This window comes from Physella acuta, unplaced genomic scaffold, assembly GCF_028476545.2.
Source record: "Physella acuta isolate Inbredline_101_S28 unplaced genomic scaffold, ASM2847654v3 ptg000466l, whole genome shotgun sequence".
Classification (NCBI taxonomy): domain Eukaryota; kingdom Metazoa; phylum Mollusca; class Gastropoda; family Physidae; genus Physella; species Physella acuta.
This window is the reverse complement of record NW_026731985.1, coordinates 1,586,387-1,605,850: the sequence shown is the minus strand read 5'-3', so window position 1 is coordinate 1,605,850 and position 19,464 is coordinate 1,586,387. Positions and strand designations below refer to the sequence as shown.

The following is a 19,464-nucleotide window of genomic DNA, read 5'->3' as shown; positions in this document are numbered from 1 at the left end:
GTTACATGTTATCGTGTGATGACGTATAAGTTTGCCTAACCAACCAGCATTCCAAGAGACCAAACCGTGACCTAATTGTATACAACTACGTCATAACAGCACGTCACCTGTGATGGCCTTGGCCCAGCTTTGAGCTGCTCCTGGCAGCAGTCGATGGCCTTGCTGCAGCACGTGACCCAGTGCTCGCACGTGCTAGGCTCGTGCAGGGAGCCACACACCTGGGCGGTATTGTTGAGCTCTGGCACCATCGTTGTCCCCAGGAGGTAGGCAGATTTTGGACCAGTCTCCAGCTCGAAGGACCTGGAACGTACACATGTAGTGATGACGTATACACACGATTTTGACCAAACAAAACGTCATGACGATGTAGTCGGGTGATATGTCATGTATGTATTTGTCTACAATGTATTGTCTATTCTGTGATTCGGGCTGCTTCTTTCAAATATAGTTCGGGGAAGGGGGAGGGGGCAATCCGACTATATAGAACAAATATAACATATATTTAAAAAGTACTTTTACAACTCCAAAATCAAACAACTGCTGCCTTATAGTTTGTTCTTGGTTGGACAGGGGCTATGGAAGCAAATCCAAAAAGAACTGCAGGCTGAAATCGAAGTCAATGGCTTCAATAGCGCATAACCAGTTAACAAGTATACTTAATTGTGTTGGAGGCGTGGTCGAGTCGGCAAAGCTCATGGTTGATAAATTCGAAAAAGTCTCGAGTTCGAACCCTCTGGCAGATAAGGCTCGATCCCTTCCAACACTAAAAATTAAGAACGAAGAAGAAAAAGAACATTCAAATATCTGCTGTAGGTATTTTGTCTTATATCATTTTCCTGACATCATTTGTCACATTTTTATATAAATATTTGTCTATATATAGCGACCAATGCGCACATTGGCTGGGCAATGAGGGCTTTGGCCGCACTTCGGGCTTTGACCGTAATATATATATATATACTAGCCGTCCCGGCCAGGCCCTGCTCTGGCTTCTGTGAAAAACCTTTCTGTTAAAGACCATTACCTGTGTGTTTAGTAATCATCATAAACCCGGCATTGCACACCCAAACCAAAACCAAAACAACAAAACGCAAACATAACGCTAACACAATTACAAATACAAACGAAAACAAAAACCTAACAACTAACCCAACCATAACCACAAACACCAATACGAACACAAAGAAAAAAAAAACCAAAAAGCAAACGAAAACAAACCAAATCCAAATGCAAAACCAACCACAAACCCAAAGAAAAAAACACAAACGAAAAAACAAACGAAAACAAACCAAATACAAACGCAAAACCAACCACAAACACAAATACAAACACAAACGCAAAGAAAATAAAACACAAACGAAAACGAAAAAAGAAAGAACAAAAACGAACCAAATCAAAACGCAACCACTAACGCAAACCCAACCTAAACACAAAGAAAACACTAACGCGAACATAAACGCACAGTGCTCAGAGTCTAGCCCGGGGCGGAATCGCCTGTTTCAGCTTAATAAACGACTATAGTACCCCAACTTATTCATAGTCTTTTGCACTCACTTTAATGAACGTAGGCGCGAAACCGAACACGGGAGGCCCGGGACCCCAAATAGCATCCTGTCTGGGCGCCAGAGGACGCACCATGACGTCACCGCCTGATTGAACTTAGTAAACGACTATAGTACATAACTTATTCATAGTCTTTTGAACTCACGCGAACGTATATACCATAGCTTACACCGGAAGGCCCGGGGCGCCAAATAGCACCCTGTCGGGGTGCCGGAGGACGCCCGGATTTGATTCACTTAAAGACTATAGTAACCTTTCTTACCCATAGTCTATCGCACTGTTAAAAACAAAACTATGCAGCATAGCGCTCACATGATAGCCCAGGGTGCCAAATCGAACCGTGCAAGGGCGCCGGCGGACGCGCCTGTTTCAATTTAGTGAACAAAAATGATAATACTCCAAGCTTATCCGTAAATGGAAAGAAATAAACATATAGGATTTGTAGGACCTGGCTTATTAAATGTTATTGATTTAAAAAAAAAAAAATATTGAACAGTATGTTCAGTGTATAGAATAAATAAAAGGCAGTGTTAAAAATACCTAACGACATTGCACTTAATCAATCCCCGCTGATTATGTAATTATTTTTTTTTTCTTAACACCAAAAACAAAGTAATAAAATGTAAATTCTTTCTTCTTAAGAATTTTTTTATTAAAGGGAAGTAACTGTGCAGTCAATACATTTCCGACACAATTTTAGAAATTTTATAAACGTCGATACACTTTTTAAAAATTTTATGTCGCGTTCATAATTGAAAATTATTCTTCTAAGTAAATAGAATGAAAATTGTTTTTAAAGACTTTCAATGGTAATTTTTTGACTCGTACATTTAGACTATGAGTACGATAAAAAATCTAACACTTAAATCCATAGAACTGTCAACGACAAACTTTTTTGCCACACGTTACAGAACTGAGCTTTATATATTAGATATATATATATATATATATATATATATATATATATATATATATATATATATATATATATATATATATATATATATATATATATGTATGTATATATATATATATATAGTTAGCCTATATATATATATATATATATATATATATAGCTAGCCTATATATAAATATATAGATATATACACATTTTCTTGAAACGCTGCTTAATTTACATCTCTTATTTAGCTAAAAAAAACAAATCCGCTCGATATAAAAACGATCCGAGACGCTTTGTGTAAAATTGCAAATATTTCCCACAATAATTCCTCACAGAGCGTTATCCCAACTTAGATATCACATTTTTATGTCCACGGGAAAACCCGTTGAATATTTTTATCGCTAGATGTGGACGTCAAAAGTTTGGAGTGAAGGGCTTGAAAGCTAGAGCCACAAGACGTCTGTCTTTTGGTGACTCACTGGTAGTGCTGACTCTACTATGCCTCACTATAGTGCTGACTCTACTATGACTCACTGGTAGTGCTGACGCTACTGTGACTCACTGATAGTGCTGACGCTACTGTGACTCACTGGTAGTGCTGACGCTACTGTGACTCACTGATAGTGCTGACGCTACTGTGACTCACTGATAGTGCTGACGCTACTATGACTCACTGGTAGTGCTGACGCTACTATGACTCACTGGTAGTGCTGACTCTACTATGACTTACTGGTAGTGCTGACTCTACTATGACTCACTGGTAGTGCTGACTCTACTATGACTCACTGGTAGTGCTGACTCTACTATGACTCACTGGTAGTGCTGACTCTACTATGACTCACTGGTAGTGCTGACGCTACGGTGTAGGGGAGGATCTGCCCGTGTGTTAAGACAATGGTGTTGAAAAGTGTGTGCTAAAATCTGTGTTGTGTGCTCGTGTTGTGTGTGTTTGTAAGTGTGTTGTGATATTATGTGTAGTGATATCGTATGTCGTTATATAATGTTGTCTTGCTTTATTGTTATGAAAAGTGCCTTTCGAATCTGACACTCCCAAGGGTAGGTGTAGTAGAGTTCATCTGATTCAGAAACCTCAGCACATTAGGGATAGTTTGGTAAGCACTATGCTCATTGTCTATACTTTAACGTGAGTCAGTTACCCATCAAAACTTGGCGGATTTTGTGGGGCGTTCTGTCGATTCGAACCAGGATTTGAACTCGAGACTTTCGGGTTAGCAGTCGTATGCTCTATTACCCGATCACGCCTTCGCACACTGTATTTGTGAGCTTAGTCAATTGGATGATTTTGGTGAATTCAGTACATGTAGGCTACTCCAACTAGTGAATGCGGGAAAGTGAATAGATTTTGTGTATGTTTCAAGGTAGTAAAATCGTATGTGTTTGTATAGAATGTGATTATTTCATGTGATTTCCCCATTGTTTACATTTGAGAATAGTATGTGTTTACACGAAACATAAAAACAAACTGGCATTTGGTCCACCGCGCTATCCCTCCCATGGGTGTCTGTAGCTAGTGTGAGATCACTCCCATGGAGATCTACAGCTGGCGTAATACCACTCCCATGGGCATGTCAAGCTGGTGTGGACGACTCCCATGGGCGTGCCAAGCTGGTACAACGCCAGACATTAATGAGCCCCCCCCCCCCCCGTACAACGGATGCGGCCAACCCGTCCTGCGCACGTGCGTACTTTAGCGTGAGTAGTGCTCATCTCTGATCAGTGGATTATCGTCTAACAGGTCATTACAGCTCGGCTTGGCCCGTGTGTCATGTCATACAATGCCAGTATCTGATGTCAGTCTAGTGGACTGGGTAGTTGGTGTCATGTGTCATAGACAGGACGGCTAACCCCACGTTTAACCTGACGACACAGCACTAACCCTAATCCTAATCCTAACCCTAACCAAGATCAAACGACGACGATTGGGACGAGATGCTGATGTCGCTACCTCATGTAGCATTTGTCTATGGTATCTTTTGGCCTCATAGATTTTGTCCTGATATTTTTGTCCTGAGATCATTTGTCCTGAGATCATTTGTCAGTGAGATATTTTGTCTCGGGTATTGTGTCTGAGATCATTTGTCCTGAGATCATTTGTCAGTGAGATATTTTGTCTCGGGTATTGTGTCTGAGATCATTTGTCCTGACAAGTTATCTGAACTTGTAATAAGTTATCTGAATTTGTGACAAGCTATCTGCAAATACCCGAGTCTCCTAGACTGACGACTCACCAATGTCCAACCTCCAAGTTCCCAAACTACCATCTATTTTATCAATGCAACCACTCACACCGACCGTGTCTATACTTTTTTTTTTAAATCACCCACCCCCTTTGTGTCCATGTTGCTTTTTAAAAACTGAACCTACCCCCACCATTCCCACTCCACCAGCGTATAAAAAGAGAGTAATTTTCTAAAATGTTAAGTAAAAACCAGAAAGATGAATATCTATAAAGTTAAAGCCGCGGATTTTTTTTCCCGTTATGAAACCCATCAGTAGGAGAGAGATGGATACAGTTTTTATTAAATTTATGATCTCATTAATTAATGATTGATGCTTGTGGGACCGTTCGGCTCGTGAAGTTAATTGAGTTACGTCTCATTTAAGTTGGTCTCGGCCTATGGTGGTCACCATTGGTCTCACATGGTCTCTGGCCATCGGTCTCACATGGTCTCAGTTGGTCACCATCGGTCTCACATGGTCTCTGGCCATCGGTCTCACATGGTCTCTGGCCATCGGTCTCACATGGTCTCTGGCCATCGGTCTCACATGGTCTCTGGCCATCGGTCTCACATGGTCTCTATTGGTCACCATTGGTCTCACATGATCTCAGTTGGTCACCATTGGTCTCACATGGTCTCAGTTGGTCACCATTGGTCTCACATGGTCTCTGGCCATTGGTCTCACATGGTCTCAGTTGGTCACCATTGGTCTCACATGGTTTCACTTGGTCACCATTGGTCTCACAGGGTCTCAGTTGGTCACCATTGGTCTCACAGGGTCTATGTTGGTCACCATTGGTCTCGGTCTCTGTTGGTCACCATTGGTCTCACATGGTCTCAGTTGGTCACCATTGGTCTCACATGGTCTCAGTTGGTCACCATTGGTCTCACATGGTCTCAGTTGGTCACCATTGGTCTCACAGGGTCTGTGTCTGGTTAATCTATCTGGTTTTTATCCATCCGTGGAACCACCGACAGAACCATTCATTCCACCATACATCCATGGAGGATCCATTCATTCAATCATTCAACTAAAACGTCCATTCAAGGGACCATTTATTTAATAATCCATCATTTAACATTGAATTAATCCAGTATACAACCGTTTGTTGAACTATTTACTTAACAACTTATTAATGCAATAAAATCTTTATTCAGCCATCCTTAACAAAATTAAACCATTGATTAATCCAACCACCCATCCATCTATTACTGCAAATAAATCTTTCAAATCACATCTGAAATCGACCAATTCCGTGTACAAGTAGAACGTACATCCCTCTAGGTTTCTTACTGTTATCATTGTCTTGTGTGGGAGGGGGAACGGTTAAAAACTTGACAGATATCCATGTACACGGACAAGAAATGTGGATTTATGAAATTAGTTTTGTTATACATCCAAGTTTAATTGGACACAAATTTAAAATATTACAAAACGAATGTTTATAGACTTTTGTATCAATGTCCGGTCAATGTTTGTATTAACGTAGACAGATGTGTCGTGTGTCTATGTCCGGTCCATGTTTGTATTAGCGTAGACAAATGTCTGTGTCAATGAGACAAAAATAGATTTAAAATTCTTGTGTCACATCTGGTGGCACGTTGATGAAGCTGTTCTAGATGTGGGCTATTTTTAGACAAGTATCAGATACAGCGAATATATACTTGAGTACACGTGGGCTGTATAAAAGAGATTTGTGTACAAGCATTTGCACACTAAAAATGTGTAAAAAAAATAGAGTGCACAACAAAACGAATGTGTTTGAAATTTGTGTACAAGAAAATTTTGTACAAGAGAGCTATGTAGGTCTACAAGAAAATTGTGAATAACAAACTTGTGTAAATGAAATGTGTGTACAAGAGACGTGTATACTAGAGACGTGTGTACAGGGACGTGTATAGCAAACTTGTGTACAGGGACGTGTGTACAGGGACGTGAGTACTTACGTGAGGTTGAAGCTGGCTGAAAGGGTGCTGTAGATGTAGATGTAGCATTGAGCACATGAGATGAGGTTGTACCTCTGAGGAGTCAAGTACCCATTCCTGTAGCGGCAGCTCACGTCTGCCGATGACGTCACATCCGCGGTTCCCAGCACCAACGGTCCGGTTGTGGAGATTAGGTTCGACCCATTCATGGTCGATATACTTAATCAAGAAAATTCCGTGGATAAAATCCAAAAAAATGTAATTTCGGAGTTAACAAACAGCATTCAATCGTCTGCCCATCAATGACGTCATTCAGATCTGGTAATGTCGTTGTTTTCTACAACTTCCGGTTCCTTAGACATCGACTCTGGAGTGAGCGTGACAAAAGACAGTTGTATGACGACACGTCTGCTGAGTCGTCTGTTTCTGTCTCGAGTTGTCGCTCTGTTGGGTGACGGGACCTGGTGTGCGAGGAAGTGGGCGTGTCTCTGCTCACAATGATTTCAGGGGCGCTATGAGCGATTGATGTAATTGAAGATACGTTTTTAGCCCAGCGTTCATTTCTTCCCAGCATTCATTTCATCCCCGATGTGGCTCTGCAGGAAAAAAAAAATAGGTAACAAAATCAAGGCAAAATTTGTGCTCGTTGAATTGAGGAAATGAAAACCTCTCTCGTTCTTAATCTTCTAAGCTCGGGTTTTTAATCCCCGGCTCAAATTGTGATCCCAATTTGTTTTTGATAAGGTGATGAAACAGTTTTCTTTACTGTAATTTCATTGAATAACATTTAGCTTTTAAATGCAAGTATTTGATTGGTGGTTTGATATCACGTGGTATTAGATAAGTAGGTCAGTTCTATGTTATTTTTATCATGCAGCTGACTTTCCATCTCATTAGACTTTTATTAGGATCATCTGTTTTAAACGATTAAATAATCCCAACGTTGCAGTAAATCTGAGGTAATAAATGTAATGCGATTATATCTAAAGATAATCTGTGGCTAAAAGATTGGTGCAGGATTAACCTGATTAGTTAGTGCCCCATGCATTCAAACCAAAGCCTGCTGGAAACCTTCTCTTATTGGAGTTGTAGAGCCACTTGCTTCCTACATCCGGTTCCAATTAACCTAATTGCCTTAGAGGGACCTAATTGTCCGACCTCGATGTGCCTCAGTCACGGACTTAACAAACAGTAACCACGTGATGGTGCGACAACATGGCTGAACTCAGTCTTCATGTCGCCTGAGTACAGAAAACTTTACCACACCTACACACACCCACACACACCCATAGATACTCCTGATCGCTCCTGCTATATATATATATATATACTAGCCGTCCCGGCCAGGCCCTGCTCTGGCTTCTGTGAAAAACCTTTCTGTTAAAGACCATTACCTGTGTGTTTAGTAATCATCATAAACCCGGCATTGCCCACCCAAACCACAACCAACCAAAACAACAAAACGCAAACATAACGCTAACACAATTACAAATACAAACGAAAACAAAAACCTAACAACAAACCCAACCACAACCACAAACACCAATACAAACACAAAGAAAAAACAAACAAAAAAGCAAACGAAAACAAAAACCTAACAACAAATCCAACCACAAACACCAATACCAACAAAAAAAAAACGAAAAAGCAAACGAAAATAAACCAAATCCAAACGCAAAACCAACCAAAAACACAAATACAAACCCAAAGAAAAAAACACAAACAAAAGCGAAAAAAGAAAGAACAAAAACGAACCAAATCAAAACGCAACCACTAACGCAAACCCACCTAAACACAAAGAAAACACTAACGCGAACATAAACGCCCTGGGCGGAATCACCTGTTTTAGCTTAATGAACGACTATAGTACCCCAACTTATTCATAGTCTTTTGCACTCACTTAAACGAACGCGCCTGTTTCAATTTAATGAAAAATTATAATACTCCAAGCTTATCCGTAAAATACCTACAACATTTGCACTTGATCAATCCCCGCTAATTATGTAATTATTTTTTTTCCCAACACCAAAACAAAGTAATTAAAAAGTAAATTATTTTCGACTAATGCAATGGTTTTATAAAGGGAAGTAATTGTGTTTTCCCTAATTTATCAAAGGGAAGTAAGTGCTATAGGACTAAATAAAGACATAATTAGAATTTTTGTAAAAGATGATATTATTTTTAAAACTTGTGTTTAATGAACATGCCGACAATAGTTACTATAATTTGAAAAATGAAAATTATTTCCCAACACTTTCAATAGCAATTTTTTAGCTCATAAATTTAGACATATGCGCACGATAATTTTCTAACACTTAAATTCATCAAGACCAGCGACAAACATTTGCATTACATACAGAACTGAGCTTTATATATTAGATATATATATATATATATATATATATATATATATATATATATATATATATACATATATATATATATATATATATTTATATTTAGATTTATATTTATATCATATATATATACATACACACATTTGTATATATATATATAAATATATATATATATATATATATATATATATATATATATATATATATATATATATATATATATATATATATATATATATATATATATATATATATGTGTGTGTGTGTGTGTGTGTGTATTTATGTATGTGTTTGTGAGTGAATGAATGGCCAGCTAATACAACTTCACGTAGATATATCATTACTAGGTGACTTTGATGTAACATTACACGGAAAGGTCGGAAATTTGTATACGACGGATATTTCATTTAGCCGTTTTTTTCCGTGAGATCAGGCGAATGAATTTGTCGGATATTGACATCAAACAGACAGTGTTGAAATTGATATTCACATCGGACTGGTAATTTGAAATTGAGCCAGGTCCTAACAATGTTTTAGATCGGATATGTTAGTTAGATGGACGGTTACTAAGCCGGATATTTTTAATTTGGTGCACGTTTTTTTTTTGGCATTTAATTTTTATCGTAGACACATTTCGATAAGCTGGAAATTTATATCTATCGACGTTTTGCTCAACCAGAGGGACATTTTTCTGGGCTGTAGATAAACGGCACTAAATGATCGACATTTCGTCAAATGTGCCATTATAGGATGAAGAGATAAAAGATGCACCGGTAATCAGATTTAAAACGGATTAACGAGAAATTCTGGTCGTCCCGAGATCAGGGGTTTATCTCTATTTTAGGTATAAACGGATCAGCCGTGCACACGATAAATTGAGAAATATCATACGTGATGAATATGGGGATCAGACATGCTTTGATACAGGCGGTGATGGCATTACCTCATGCACACTTTTTTTGTGAAGTAGGAGCCTGTATGTTGGTGTGTGAGTACTGGCGAGGTGTATGTGTACAAGTTGATGTGGAAATGTGTACTTGAGAGGTATGTGTGTACACGTTGATGCGAATGTGTATACTGGAAATGTACCAAGTTGGTGTGGATGTGTGTAAAAGTAAAGTTCCCCTAAGTGAAGTAGAGTTCACTTGTTTCTGTGACCTCGGCATATGAAGAAGTGAGGTTCGCACTGTACCCGGCCGATTTTACTTTCCCTAACGTAAGTCGGGTACCGATCAGAGCTGGATGGACTCAGGGACGCTCTACGGTAGTGAACCTGGATTTGAACTGGAGACTTCCGGGTGTACTGGTGAGGTATGCGTGTCCTCTAAACATACGGAGACGTGTATTGACTTCGGTGAAGGGGTTGTTCAAATGTGAAATAAAGCGCGATAACATGAGACGTTAAACCAGTTTAACACTGAGTTAAGACATCACTCTATGATTTTAGGAGGGCATTCAGGATATGTTACATATATAGTGGTAGGGCATTAATAAAAAAAACAATTATAAAGTGGTAGACCATTAATGACCAACCCACCGATAGAGCAAAATGACATTAATGACCAACCCACCCCTACAGAAACTCAGCATTGATGTCCACAGCTCACCTGTACAAAAGCACACCCGGGTATCAAAGTGCGACGTATTATCTTTTACACCTTCAACGGATGTCGCCCCTGCACTAACCCCAACCCTAACCTCCAGCTTAAGTTTACAAACACAACAACAACCTGCCGGCATCCGGCTAACGACGCCATCCCTCGCGGCCATTAAACCAGCAACAACGGCTTCATGCGCCACATTCACATTAACCTTTATGTTAAGCCTAACGTAGCAGAAAGTGCCGAAACATGCCGGTCAGCCTTGTACTGTACAACAGCCCTGTACTAATACGACCGGAAATTTCCGGCAATTACAGTAGTGATTGCAGGCCATTGATTGACACCGCTAGGCCGGCTGTAAAAGTTGATTAAATATTGTTGCAATCGAAGTAAGGGCGGTATTAAAATCTCGCCGGTCCCCGAATACAAATCACCTGAGTTGGTAATTACAATAATAAATTAATAAATTCTGATGAAACTGGAAATCCCGGCCATAGGGATGAGGCTTGAGGTGGCTGATTAGTTCCTAGGTAGCTTCCAATAAGGGGATTCTCCAGGGCCAATTCACAGCTTACAAGAACAAATTCCTAGCGATTCCAGATGGGGAATGATATAAATATCTGTCGACTACGTTCGTCATATGGCTCCACACTCTTCTTCGTTCGTAATTCGTAATCAGAGTTTCTTCCAGACATATCTTCGGAAAGTCTACCGCCCCCCACTCCCCCCCCCCCCTAGGAACAAAATGGAATTAATATAGAAAATAAATACTTTTAACAGTGTCCGCCCCCCCCCCCCCTCCCGGACATATTTTAGTCCACCCCCCACCCCAAAAAAAATTTCAAGTGTCTCTACCCCCCCTCCCCTCCCCGGAAAAAAAAGTCTGGAAGAAACACTGTTAGTAATAATGGTTCCACACGGGACTAATATAAATTATCTGTCGACTATGTTCGTCATAATGGTCACCTATCAATTATACGAAGACTTGATCATTTGTCTTAACACCTGTCTTGATTTGACTAATTACATGACTTATGATAATTATTTAACAAAATGCGAGATCGCCTGACAATATCGCCAATTACTGAAAGATGGATTAGAGGAGTGATAGTTAATCAAATAATACTTGGGTAACCGAAGCCGTCGCACAATCGAAGTTATAACCGGTTTTTTTTTTCTGTTTACATTGGATAATAAAAGTGCTTCTAAATGCTTAATCCTCTGATAAACCAACGCGATATATTTCTATTTTAACCCTTTAATCAACCTACGTGAAATGTATGTGTTAACCCTGTATTCAACCTAACCGGTCTCTTTATGTTAACCCTTTAATCACCCTACGTAAAGTTTCTGAATTTTATTTCAGTAGATTGAAATATTTATTTCCCTAATATAAAAGATGGGTTGCTCATAACAGCTGACCATATGAATAACTAAAGTTTACTTTTACCCCCCCCCCCCCCTAAATTCTGATATAACAACTGACCATATGAATGACCAAAGTTCACTTTCACCCCCCCACCCCCCACCCCCACCACGTAAATCCTGACCATATGAATGACCAAAGTGTTTACTTCCCGCCGCCCCCCCCCCCCCATAAATCCTGATATAACAGCTGACCATATGAATGACTAAAGTTTACTTTCACCCCCCCCCCACCACCACCCCCCCCCCCACATAAATCCTGATTGGTGTCCACAGTGAGACGTTGAGCTCAGACATAATCACGTGACTATTATTTACAATCCACAGGTTGGACTAAACAAACCACACGACCCGTCATAAAAATAGCAGTTCGAACTCAAGGACATACTGATAGAATCGATAACTTAAGTCCCCCCCCCCCCCCCCCATGTCATGGTACTTGTGGGTAGCGATAAAAAACTTGAGGGACTACTTGAAAGTTTTATACCCCACTCACATCTCCCACACACACCCCACTCACAGTTTCCACACGCACACACCTCTCACAGCTCCCCACATTTACTCGACTCACACAGATATCTACAAACAAAAATACTAAAAAACCAATCACACAAAATATACAGGCACCATATCGCAGAAAAATCTATACAAAGATTTTTATGAAACAATTTTCACAAAAATCGTCATAAAAGAAACAAATAAATTTATATATATATATTAACAAAACACAAAAATAATAACAAAAAAACAAAAAAATGACTTTAAACACAAAAAAGTATCATCACAACCGAAACGGAAATAAAAAATAATAAAAATATGTGAAGAAATAAAGAACGACTTACAGAACTACTTTGAAAAAAACTGCATTCTAAAATTAACTAAATCTAAATAAAACTCATTAAATGTAAATTTGAAAAAAAGCGAGTGATCTCCCCTAAACTTTCTCGAATATTCTTATATAACACAACGGGGGCTGGCAACGCGGGATATATACCTGATTTTTAATTACTTAAACATTTAAAAATAGAATATAATCTCGTAGAAAAAAGAATTGCGCACCAAGCGAACGCCAAACAAAATGTGTATAATAGTGCAGAATATTATTAGCGGTTTATAAATTCTCATGCGTTTTTTGAGAAATCGGAAAATAACGAAAATTACTACTTCCGGTCAACGGAAATTACTCAAAATTTGATAGACGGGAGAGAATTAGATCTTTTACCCACAAGTCAAATTTTATTTATCTACCTGAAATATTACTCAAGTAATAGGCTTTAGAAAAGTAAAAAAGTTCCACTTCCGGTTATCGGAAATCGCAAAAAAGTTTATACGGATCTACGATTTTTATATAATACTTACTTATGAAATTTCATCAACCTAGCTGTAACGGTACTCAAGTTATCGTGTTTACAGACACACACACACACACACACACACACACACACACACACACACACACACACACACACACACACACACACACACACACACACACACACACACACACACACACAGACAAGATTGCAAAACTATGTTTTTCCGACTCAGGGAGCTGTAAGACGTCGATATTTGCAAAAATCTCGATTTTTTTCCCCACGATTACAAAACTTTCTCTATACTTCATATATACGAGAAAAAAAAAAACTAAACCAATCTAATGCTAAATAAACCTAACCGAACATGTATGAATAATTAAACCTAACCAAAACTTTTTTTAAAACCAAACTAAATCTAACTAAGTCTTACTAGACAAAACTAAACTAGCTTAACTTAACTAAAAACTTATTAAAACTATTTAAAACCAATAAAAACGATCGAAACCTAACTAGACCTACCCTATAGCTCAAACTAGACAGTGTTTGGCTATCTTCAAATCAAACTCAGCTATCAAAGCTATCGAGATCAAACCCATGTTGGTCTTGTCTAGCCGAGTTCAATAAAATTTCATGCCAGTATTGTTCAGGTCCCACCAATAAATGTCAGAAGTCTAAACTTGACAACTTTTAGACTTGTCACTTTACATAGCTGGCTGTCAGCATAGGCCCAAACAGTGAACTTACACCAGCGCTTACAGCAGATCTTACAGCAGAGCTTACACACGCACTTACAGCGGCACAATAAATTCTTCCAACCCTATCAACTGGACATTAAATAATTTCGTAAGCTCCGGCTTCGATTTTGTAATTCACTTTTGACCTAAGTTCAAGGACTATTGATCTCTCCAACCGTTTATCAGTGCTTGGAGTGGTAGATTGGGGTCGCTCTGGGGGTACACAGTGGTGGTAGTTTGGGGTCAATATGTGGGGTATACAGGAGTAGTAGTTTGGGGTCACTATGGGGTACAGGGGATATATATATATATATATATATATATATATATACATATATATATATACATATATATATATACATACTATAAACTAATGCACTATTCTATTGTATATGTTTTATGTGTCCCAGGTTCTTAGAGCCCAAAAAGTAATAATGGGGTTGGGGGGGAGGGGGGGTGAAGTCTGTCAAGAATTTATTTCAAAACAGTTAAATGACCGACTATTTTACCAATAAAAAAAGAACATTGTCTTTACTTTATCATTTTTGGGACATAAAAAAGTATTAAAATGTATTTTATATACTTGTTTGATATAGATCTAGGTCGTGTTTCGTATAGCTTAGGGCGTCATATCAAGCCGAAGAGAAAACTGGCCCCCAGCAACTGCAAGAGTCACTCATTGTACCAGGATACACATAAAGTTTCGCGGCAGTCACAGTCTATATATAAACAGCCCCCCCCCCCCACAACACTAATAGTCAGCATCAGAGTTTCTTCCAGGCATCTCTTAAGCCCCCCCGAAAAATTTTTACCCCCCCCCCCCCCGGACGAAATGAAATTTATATAATTTATATAGAAAATATATACTTTTAGCAGTGTCCGCCCCCCGCCCCCCCCCCCCCCCCCGAAGAAAGTCTACCGCCCCCCCCCCCCGAAAATTTCAAGTGCCCCCCCCCCCCCCCCCCCCGAAGAAAAAAGTCTGGAAGAAACACTGGTCAGCATGACTACCAACAGTCGAACCCCCCACCCCACCCCTCCTTCCACTTATCGTTTTTCAGTAATTTATTAATAAAAGATGGACAATTTTCACTTAACAGTGTAAACTTCTAATAACGTGAAGCGATCTCTATATTAAAAAATAGTGAGAGAAAGTCCTTAAAGCTGATGTTCATGTTTACAGCTGTGAGAAAAGTGCGCACTGCGAGTGTTGCCAAAAGATGAATCAAGCGAGAGATGGCGGAGACAAAAACATGAATTACATGCTCAACGGACTTCTCTTAATTTGTCATCCCACGCACCAGGTGAACGGACGTCCAGGAGAGCACGCAATGTTGTGAACTGCTCGTCTAGCTAGCCACAGCTAATCTGTCTGCTGTTCTAGCTAAAAATAGCTAATAATAAATAGCTATTAGCTAAAAATAGCTAATTCCGGAGCTAATCTAACGAATAACATAAGCTAGTCTAGTTAATAACAGCTAACTTTGCCTCATTAGCTAGTCCAAAAGCAAGTATAACTAGCCCATCAGCTAGTCTGGCTAACAACAGCTAGTACAAGAACTAGTATAGCTAATAATAAATAGTCCATCAGCTAGATCAGCTAGTCTAGCTAATATCAAATTCTTTAGCTAACCTATCAGACAAAAGATACCGATTGATTTTTCTCTTCAAAAGTCGCTGACTCCACACATTTTAAGACGTAGACATGTTTTATAGTTTGCATTGTACTGTAAATGAATTTTCATGTTATTGATTTAGGCTACATATTATATATATATATATATATATATATATATATATATATATATATATATATATATATATATATATATATATATATATGCGTCCAAATATAGGTGGACACTTATTAACTGCATTATAAATATATCTATAGGTTTTAAAGAACATTCAGGAACGACCCAGCTATACGCACCTCTGTCGTCTAGATCACGTGGTACTGACGTAAGTGAACTAAGAATCTGATTGGCAGTTCCCTCAAAGTTTCCCGACAGCTTGGACCACAAACTAGAACTCAATTCAATTACTTTTTTTTTAGTTGGTCAAAGTGGAGAAATTTATAAGTTTTCTGGGAGAGAATTCTAGAAGCCCCGAGAACAGTGAGAAGTTCTGGAACTGGGGGTCCGGGTGATAGGTAATAAAAGATGGCGGGGACATGTCGTCTGTTGGGGGTGGACGCAAACCTAGGGGGGGGGGGTAATAGGAGAAACATTGTAAGGTCGAGATGAAATCATTCGTGTTGGTAAGGATGTCTGATGTCTATTTTTTAATTATCAGATTGATTAGCTAATCTGGTTTAGCTAATCTGGTTATGTTGGGCTAATCTGGTTATGTTGGGCTAATACGCCTATTTAGCCAATCTAGCTAAGTGTGGCTAATGGGACTATATTAACATCTTTTCCCGGACACATGGGCACATAGGGTAGATGAAACAGAGTTTATCTGTTTTAATTACCCAACGGGAATTGCGTGATCAGCGCTATGCCCAGCCGCTCTTTTTCCCTAACGTGAGTTAAATACCCATCAGACCCTTGTGGACTTATGGACGTTCAGACTCGAGCCCGGGATCCGAACTCGAGACTTTCGGGTTAGCAGTATAGCATTTTTAGATATATATGACTATGTTTGGTTAATATGCCAAGTAAAGCACCTAACCAAACTGTTGAATAAAATGGCTATTAACTATTAACTATGACTGGCAAATTGCAAGTCATAACACAAGCTTACACGATTTTAACAAATACCAATTCATATCAAATCTAACTTTAACAAATCATAACACATGTAATCTATCCTTATCAACTTTAGAACGTCAAATCTATCCATAACAAATCATACTACATGTAAAATCTATCTTCTACTAATTCTTACATATATCAAATCTATCTTATACATACCTCTACACTTGTCAATTCTATCTATAACACATCTGAGCACATATCTAAAAATAACAGGTTCTACTGTCCTCAGGAATGAACTCATGCATCTAACCTACTTTAGTTCCAGACTAATGCCATTACGTCACAGCAAGGTAAATCCTCCAATAGAGTTTGATTGACACAAGTGTAGGGGAGGGGGGGGGGGGGGGTAGGAGGGAGGGATCAATAATGTCAATCATACCCTTGTGAACACTGAACTATTTATATCCTTTGTTTTATACCGTAAAGAATGTAGTCACGAGATTTTAACACATTGCATCTAAGAGCTACATCAAAGACAAGAAATAATGAAAACTATAAAATTGAATATTGTACAAATGTATGTTAAAATATCGTCTTTATTAAAACAAATTTTTTGAAAGGTATTAACATATTAAAATATTTTTCTCCGTTCATCCTACTCAATGAACTGCATCAAAAATTGGCCAGATTTTTATAAAAATTCCATTTAACTAAAGCTGGCCTCTGACGTGCCAAGTTGTCAACGAGCCAAAGCGAATATTCCTTTTGTCGCCAAAATAAAGTTTCTTTAAATCGCTTGCCAGAATTTTCTTGAATCAAAGTTGACAAGAAGCAAAAACAAGTTTTTATCATGGAGGAGCCGCTTAAGATGGATGAACTTGATGGAAGGGTCCATATAATTGGAATGTGGCTTTGTAGGGTGGCGATCATTTTTAATGCTGTTTCAAAGTTGTTTTTTCTCTTCTAGGCTTCTGGTAGAATGAAAGATTTAATCAATGTCAAAGCGGCATAAACATTAAATTTTCATTTTTAAATATTTTATAAGTGTATTTGTGTTCGAGAAATATTGATTTACTTAAATAATAAATGAACTTGTTGATTTGTTTTTGAAATCTTGTTGTGGCTGTTGTTAGCTGCTCTCAAAGATCATGTTCCCATTGTTACTCTTCTCTAAAATTACGTTGCTGTTGTTAACTCCTCTCAAAGATCACGTTGCTGCTATTTACTTCTCTCAAAGATCACGTTGCTGCTATTTAATCCTCTCAAAGATCACGTTGCTGCTATTTACTCCTCTCAAAGACCACATTGCTATTGTTGGCTCCTCTCAAAGAGCACGTTGCTGCTATTAGCTTGCTCTAGGATTAAAGTCTATGCCAGACATGCCTTATCTACTGGCCCTAGATTACTCTTGTAACACGTGTCGTGAACCCCCCCCCCCCGCCACCCCCACCGACAGGAAACACTGGAGACAAAATCCTTGACAAAAACCCCAGGGTATAAGCACCCCCCCCCCCCTTTGATGTCCCTCTAAGAAAAACAAAAACATTGCCAAGAATAAAAATAGATTTTTTTTGTATGTGTTTAATACTCCTGTGGCGATTGTTCCTAGTTTATATAGATCGGAATTTCCCAAATATTAAAATGTTTTGCTTAACGCTCTTTGCTTGAATGTAGGCATACATTGCATGTAGGGAACTTTTCTCACAGAACTTTGTCATTTGGCAACATAATAGTGAGCTTCCTTCATCCACTGTTTTGTTATACAAAGTATCTTTTCTTCGCAACTAAACAAAGTATCTTTTCAGTATCTCTTCAGTATCTCTTTACCTTCCTCGCAACCAAGTCAGGACCTATAAAAATTATAACTTGCTCCATCATCATGCAGTAGTAATATTTACTGAGTTTTTTTTTGGTCAGAAGAAAGGGTAGTGAGGGGGGGGGGGAGGGGGTGTCGAGAATTCTGAAGGTGACGAACACAAGACAAGCATTAGTTATTGCATTTCACTCAATAGTGATACAAAGTAGGCTATAGCATAGAATGTCTTGAACAAAAACTATGGGGTTTGAATGTCTTAAACAAAAACTATGGGGTTTGAATGTCTTGGAAAAAAAACGATGGGGTTTGAATGTCTTAAACAAAAACTATGGGGTCTTAATGTCTTGAACAAAAACTATGGGGTTTGAATGTCTTGAACAAAAACTATGGGGTTTTTATATCTTGAACAAAAACTATGGGGTTTTGATATCTTAAACAAAAACTATGGGGTTTTATTGTCTTGTAAAGAAAAAAACTGTGATATTTTAATGTCTTAAACAAAAACTATGGGGTTTGAATGTCTTGAGAACAATGAAACGCCCATCCCTAGCCACACATGTACGGGTTCATCAACACATTTCACGCGAGATTCCAACTTTAATGACATTTTCTGCGATAGCCGCTAAAAAAAAACATCCCTCGTCGTATTCGCGAAATCTCAGGAACAATTTTCACGGCAATTTTCTGTTTTTGAAACCGGTCACCGGATAAAAAATAATTGCCAGAATCTTTATTCCCTCCTCCCCCACCCCACATCCTTTCTCACATCTCTCTCTGTCCTTCAGCCCCCCCCCCCCCCACACACACACACTTGAGAATAAACACTGCATCAGATCAAATCCAATGGACAATTGCGAACGAACTAAAGTGCTCAAAACTTTTGGGGTTT

At 38.7% G+C, this 19,464-nt stretch overlaps 1 protein-coding gene across 2 annotated transcripts in view; it reads right to left on the bottom strand.

Moving 5' to 3' along the window:
• The window catches only part of LOC131943730 (calcitonin gene-related peptide type 1 receptor), a 95,545-nt gene that overhangs the window by 45,851 nt on the left and 30,230 nt on the right, over positions 1-19,464 (bottom strand). Inside the window, exons 1-3 of one of the 2 annotated variants that reach the window (XM_059303950.1) lie at positions 13,849-13,897; positions 6,652-7,226; positions 108-300 (exon numbers count right to left, since the gene is read on the bottom strand). In XM_059303950.1, the coding sequence (XP_059159933.1) occupies positions 108-300; positions 6,652-6,839 (381 nt within the window). In that variant the 5' untranslated portion in view covers positions 6,840-7,226; positions 13,849-13,897. Of the gene's footprint in view, positions 1-107; positions 301-6,651; positions 7,227-13,848; positions 13,898-19,464 lie in introns of those variants that run through there. The other variant, XM_059303952.1, reaches the window with a different exon arrangement.